This window comes from Onychostruthus taczanowskii, unplaced genomic scaffold (assembly GCF_017590055.1).
Source record: "Onychostruthus taczanowskii isolate IOZ18803 unplaced genomic scaffold, ASM1759005v1 scaffold1402, whole genome shotgun sequence".
In the NCBI taxonomy this organism is placed as follows: Eukaryota; Metazoa; Chordata; class Aves; order Passeriformes; family Passeridae; genus Onychostruthus; species Onychostruthus taczanowskii.
In genome coordinates, this window is record NW_024498577.1 from 2,731 (window position 1) to 9,536 (window position 6,806).

The 6,806-nt window shown below is 43.6% G+C and overlaps 1 protein-coding gene across 1 annotated transcript; it reads right to left on the reverse strand.

Moving 5' to 3' along the window:
• Positions 1–1,469: 1,469 nt before the first annotated feature.
• LOC121332571 (glutamate receptor ionotropic, NMDA 3A-like) lies at positions 1,470–6,452 on the reverse strand (the record flags this gene model as incomplete). Its single annotated transcript, XM_041398141.1, has 3 exons — positions 1,470–2,139; positions 5,479–5,552; positions 6,288–6,452. Coding segments are annotated over 3 exons (576 nt in total), but the record flags the coding sequence as incomplete, so codon positions are not given.
• Between the last annotated feature and the right edge of the window lie 354 nt (positions 6,453–6,806).

A 6,806-nucleotide genomic window follows, 5' to 3' on the forward strand; every position in this document is an offset into this window, starting at 1 on the left:
TACTTCTTTCCTAGTGTTTTAATGAAAAGAGCAATATTCATCTGTTCTAAACAAGTGATGTTGGAGGTCATAAGATACCAGCTGCTACGCAAAGAAAAAGCTCTTTCTAGAGATCTGATTTTCTAAAGGGGGGAGGGAGGGGAAGGGAAGGCAACAAAAGTAACCTGAGTGGGTAAGGGTCCATCCAGTTTGTCAGGAACGTGGGGACATCCCAGATCTATTAGACCTACCAAGGTGCAGGCCTGTGGATCCCACTTTCCAGTTTTATGTCCTAATTTCTCTTCCACTTGTTACTGTATTGGAAGGAGCAGACACACAAAAGCAGAGAACAAGCCCTGAGCAGGGAACAATCAGCTCTTGAGGCTAATTAGTCTGGGTCTCACTGTGATCAGCTTTTAGCACTGATGCAAAGGTTTTAATATACAAGGGCTTTTCAAAGGTTAGAGATGCAAATAGGTAGAATGTCTTCCTCAATCTACCTGCAGCCTTTGAACTTCACCTAACAAGAACACCCCGGGCAACATTTCTGCAGGTGACTGGAGATACAGGGAGGGTAAAAATTACTTTGGTGACTCATCTGGGAGACCAGAGTTAAGAGTCAATGTTACAAACTTTCTTTTTCTCTGTAATAATGTGTTGAGAAATGGTTTTTAAAAATTGGTAGAAAACCTATTTAAAAAACACAGTCACTTGGGTTGATGCAGTGTTTATTGAGATGCTGAACAGCTTACCCTTCCTTCCCCTCATCACCCAGAAGGGAGAGAGCTCCATTCAGTACATTGCCTCAGAAACCACAATTCTCATTCTTCACCCACAGGGTGGTTTTGGTGACTCCTTTTGGTATTGATGGGACCTTGGTATCTGAATAAATCATGGTCCAGAGCCCCTTTAGTCACCTCATCTGTGAGAAAGGACCTTATTTTCATCGTAAGACAGACAATATTAAGGAAGTAGTTTCACACTGGCAAATATTTCACTTTTTGAGGTAAATACTGATTTACAGTAGTGCCCCCTCTCCCTTCTCATCCTTGTCCTGTGCCACTGTGAATCCATCCCTTCACCTGTCAGTGCAGTGTTTGCACAGCTTCTCCCTGGGAGGGAGTGGAAGCCCAGCCTAGGCTCACAGGCAGACAGAACTGGTGGTTTGGTTTTTGCCAAGTTATTTTAAGCTGGTTGAGTTCCTTCACCACAGCCTTAGAGGAGCCACACCTCCAGTTTATGCTGACAGAGCTGAGGGAATGGTGTGTGGTGGGTTTGCCACCAGGAATTTGTCTTGTGAGCCTGTGCCAGGAGGGAAGGGACTGCCAAAAGAGAACACCCCCTGCCGTAAAGAGGCATCCGTGAGGAGCCTTCACATGAACAGAGACTAGACCCACACAGAACACAACAAAAATGTACCAACAAAGGGACATACTGCCAATGAACAGTTTAAACTTCTTTTTTTGTGTCTTTTTTCTTTTTTTTTTTTTTTCTTTTTTTTAATTAATGCACAGAAAGGGCTAAAAAAGTGAAACCTCACTGTACGGTCAAGTGGAGAAACAAGGAACTCCCATTGGGATGCTCCTTGTCTCTCCAGTCCCTTGGGAATGGCTGGTGTTTTCCAGGAGAATAAGAAACTTGCTGTGAAAGGAGGGGAATTCAGGAGGGTGGCAGTGGCTGTGGGCTGCTGCAATTCTGCTCTCCTGAAGAGCTTATTGCCTGGTTTATTTTTGCACCCCTTTCTGGCATTACAAAAGTGTGTTACAAATTTTACAGAGGAAAGGGGGAAAGGAAGAAAAGGGGAAGGGCACAGATATTCTGGCCTAGGACTCTGCAGTTCTGTTTGTCCGTGCATACTCTTCCAGCTCTGATTTCCTATCCATGGCAAGTTGCAGCTCCTGCTTGATGATTTCGATCTGCTTGTCCAGCTCTGTCAGCTCTTGCAGCACTGAGGTCCTCGCAGTGTTGAGGGATTCTGCTTTCCCATTGGTGGTTAAGGAAGGCGGAGGCTCTCTCCTCCCCTGTGGCAGGGGGATGTCCTGGTGCTGATGGATTGTCACCTCATTTTGCCCCTCATCAGTGCAGATGTATTTCTTTCGGTGGCAGTTGCCCAGATTGGCTGTGTTCCACACTGCATGCTGGCTGTTCCCCACATGGGCCCTGAACAGAGAGAGGAGAGTTAACACCACATCAGAGCCTGCTCTTGTGTGTGTGCAGACCTCCCCTGTGAGCCATCCTACTGGAAAAAATATAAGGCTGCTGTTACATGTTACATAGAAATATTATTCTTTTATCCCTGGAATTATTTTTTCTTGCAAAGCACAAATCATGAATGTAAATGACCAAATTTTTGTGATTTAACCATAGCAGAGGCTAGAATAGAACCCTGGATGTAATCCTCCCCAAAACGTTTCTTCAGTTATGAAATTACTCAGCTGCATCTCAGGAAAATCTGAGTACTTCAAAGCCTCTGAAAGCTTTTGTGGTTGCAATGTGCAAGTTTAGTACAGTGTTAGTGCTTAGCATGTAACTACTCTGTCCTGACTTGGGCATTTGCTCTCACAGAGAAGGAAAGAGACTCCCTAGAGCTGCTGTGGAGAGCTGGAGGGGGAAGGTTTGTCCTTTAGTTTTGAAGTCTTGTTGGGAAGCTGCTTGTGCTCTGGGGACACACAACAATGATGTTTATCCAAGCCCTGCAGGTTCATTCCTGAGCTTCCTGACACGACACAGAGACTTTGGGGTTGTTGTGTTGGGGCACAAATTTCAGTCTGGGAACTTTTTTAAATGCTTCAAATTTTTTTCCTGCAGAAATAATTGCATAATATTTTGATTCCAGAGAATATTTTCCTATACTTTTTAGGGAATTCCTTTTGCTGCTCTCCCAAATCAGGCCAATTCCCAGGATTCCTTCCCAAACTGTGGTGTAGCCCATGGTCTCGTCTCCACTCTCCAGCTGGAACAGAAGGAAGCAGAGAGTTTGCTATTGTGGGAGAGGAGCTTCTCTTTCCTGCCTGCTTTCCCTTTGGGACAGGTTGGTGTGTGCTCATTTGATAAAGGCAGGTTTAAACTCTGAAGGAGTTGTGTTTCAAAGTGCTCCCTCCTCGAGCTCTTCTGTGGGTATCCTTGGACAAAAGGCCTCTTGGTGGGAGCTCCCAGTGGCAGGTTAAGGAAGGAGGTTGATATTTCAGGGCTGTGACTGCTGATAGCAGTTGGTTTAAGGGGTGGATACTTTTCTCACCTGCCTGCAGTAAAGGAACTTGGAAAGTGAAAATTTTGTTCAAGGAGGTGGTGATTGGGGGTGTTTTCCAAGAGATGGGCTGGCAGAGAGAAGAGGCTGGAGAGGAGGTTTCAGGTAGGAGCAGCAGCTCCTGCCTGGATCATGCTCCAGAGAGCTCAGGGAATCCCAGAAGGGATATGTATGTAGAGTTATTTTTGTGCAGAACAGCTATATTCTCATATTTCAAAATAAAAGATGGGAAGACTGCAAGTCTGGACAGTTGATTTTAACAAATGCCAGAGTCCATAGTTAGCACTCCAGTTTCACCAGGACAGTAAAACCATTCACAACTGGGCTACTGATGCTGAGCAGCTTTTGTAGTTTTTGATGACCTTAAGAAACCCAACAGATTTTCCTCCATGAGGATACCAGCAGTAGCATGATGCCAATTTTTCCCACCTCTTTTCTGTATCTTTGGTCCTTCTAAGAGTTCCTCAGGGAATCCCAGCAAGAATGAAAGCACATGTGATAACGTAATTTGAGAGCTCTGTGTTGTGCTGATGCCTCAGGTTTTAGCTTTTATATTTTTCAGATTCTATTCTGCTTTAGTGTGTAAGCCTATGCTTCATATTAGAGGATAGTAAGCTCTCTTCACAGAATAGGTAAACAAAACAATTCCTGCTCTAGATGGGGACCAAGGACAGCTGATCCAGAACTCAGGCCCAAGAGCATAAACAACGGTGGACTGAAGAGAGAAAACCAAGAAGGATGGGACTTCATAGGCTAAAGCTGTAATTGGACAATTAGCTCCAATATGCTAGTGGACCAAAAGTTATAAAAGTGTGAGACTCTGTGACCTGTCATCCACTTTTGTGGCCATTTTGGGTTGTGCTGCCCAAGGTGGATCTATTTGAGACCTCTTAATAAATACCTACTTTATTCTTTAGCTCCATCTAGTCTCTGTTCTAGGTCAGCCTTTACAAGGCGTCAGTGCCTTGCCTCATGAGTGTTCATGACAAGCTGGACACCCCACTCATGGCTCTGTTGAGTTAAATTCATCCCAATTCTGTGCAAACAGCAGCCCCGAGGTGCTGAGAAGAGCAGGGACAGTGGGTGGGGGTACATGCACACACCTTGGGGATGACTGCTGTGTGGGCAGAAGGTTTTGGACTGCTGTACATCCTCACTCTCCCAAGCTGGAAGATTATTTGCATGGATCTTTTTCTAAGCTGTTGCCTGGGGGGCTTATGCACCATCTCCTCCTGTTCCACCCAGCAAGGAGGGTGCAGCAGGAGGAAACATTTTGCAGCATTTATGGCCTCTTCTCCTGTGCACAGATCAAAAGCCAGGAGTGGCTGTGTGCAAAGAGGTTCCGTGCATGGTATTCTTTGATAAGATGAACAGAGAAGATCAGTTGCAAGCATTTTTAGACACTTGCGTATATAAAGGCAGCCTAGGAGCTTAGAGATGCTTACTCATTTGTATTTGCTGCCTTTATCAGAGGAATATCAAAGAAACACAACATACATTGACATCTCTAGGTTTCAGTCAGGCCAAACATCCAGTAATGTTCTGAAAGACTTTTTGTATTCTATACTCTGTGCCTGAAGTTCTCTGTAGAACAGCAGTGCTGCTGTCTGTGTCTTTACAATGTGCACCAGTAGGGTTGAGTTGCTGAGCATGTGCACAGCTACATGCAATGCCTTGTGTTCCTGGAAGCTGTACATCCCATTGTCTCCTCTGCAGAAGACACAGGCTATGAAAACAAGGCCAAGTTGTTACCTACTTTTTTCTGTCTCAGGACTTGTTAGACATAGTATTTTTTCAAAGGACTGCATTTGCCTCTCCTCAGCTTTCTTATTTCTCATTCTACAAAAGAGGACAGCTGAAGGAGTTTCAGGCATGTGAGTGCCTGATCTCTCTTTCCATCTAAAGGCTCTGCCTCTCAGAGCCCTGGTTACCTGCCAGTGCTTTGGTAGGGGAGTCATTCATTCCCTAAACTTCATTCCCTAAACACAAGGGCAGTGGACTTCAGCTGCAAAGTCTCTCTTTGGAATGGGAGGTTTTTTATAAGCTGTATGCAAAATCATGAAAGAACAAGATTTCTAGATTTAATACTAGAAAAAATAATTAATTTCTGCCTCCCTCATTTGTCACTTCTATCTGGTTTCCTTTTTTTTTTTTCTATTACCTTTGGGGCATAACTGTATATCCAAACAGAAGGCATTTAATTTCAAAGTAATTTTTATCGTCTGTGTTTTAAGGCATGGAGAACTTCCTACCTCTTTTCTACTCGTTTTTTCTTAGGCTGATGTTTTTCCTCAATAAATGAACTGTTCAGAGCACGATGTAATCTCTAGAGAAAAAAGAGAAGCATAAATTAGTAAAAGTAAGATTAAAAATGGCTCCAAAAATAGGTAAACAATTTGGGCTTTGTCTGATGGACTTGAGCATAAATTATTTTGCACATTGAAGGATACAAGCAATTGTCTGTGCTTTGTCATTACAACAGATTTATTTTCCTGTACTTTCCCAAAGAAGGGTAAGCTGAAATGTTGATTAATAGTTTGGGAACAATCCTTGATGTTAAATTAGTTTTAAAAGATTTCTTCCACTGTGCTGCTTTAAAGCAATGGAAATTCTTCCCTTTTGTGCCTTTTGCTGCAAAGTAACTTCTTCCTTTAGAGCAAACACCCAGAGCAATTCTGTCCCATTAGTTTCTCTGGAATAATGAGGGAGGTTACCCAGCATTTCATGCATGCCTCACAGGTTTGGGAACCTGTAAGAGTGAAATAAGATGTTCTGGTTTGCCAGTTCAGGATAACAACATTGTTGCTTCCATATCCAAAAGAGCTGAGCTATGAGGCTACAAGCACAAATAGAAGGATCTCTCTGTAAGCTTTGCAACAGAATATTTAAATAATTTCCTCTGTGCTTCCCATTCCATCCTTAGGTCAGCCTCTTCAAGCTCCAGAAGCTACTGTCACCATTCCAATGCTGTCAGTGCTCTTACAACATTTCATACCTAGTTCTTGTCCAGGCTTTCTTAGTCATCCACACAACTTTCACAGGGTCCCTTCAGAACACATACCTGACTGGTATGGAGCCAGTACTTCATCTTGGATTTCTTCTTGATTCGTGGCAGGACCAGTCTGTACACGATGTGTTCCCCAATGGTGGTGAGAATGGACAAACCAAAGCCAACGCACAACATCACAAAGAGCCCTGAGAAATGCTTTATCCCCATCTGCAGTGTCTGTGAATAAAATCAAAAGAGAAAGTTAAGGCAGGAGGTTGTTAGTGTGCCGAAGCAGATGCTTTGTTTTCTCATGTGAAAATGTGGTCTGACTGAATACAGAGTGGTGAAATAATGCAGAATAGTATGGATAGAGTTCACAGCAAAGCCTTTCTGTGCTGCTTGGTGTTCAGTCAGAGCAAAGGATCTGTCATGGGAAGAGAATCAGCCAAACACCAGGGAATTTGAGCTATTCCCCTAATGAGGTGGAGTGTTAAACATGTACAAGAATACGGTCTCTGCAGTGTCTTTGCATTTGTAAAAGCAAGTACTGCTTGACAGAATGTAGTCAATGAACTGTAAAGCAAGTCCTTC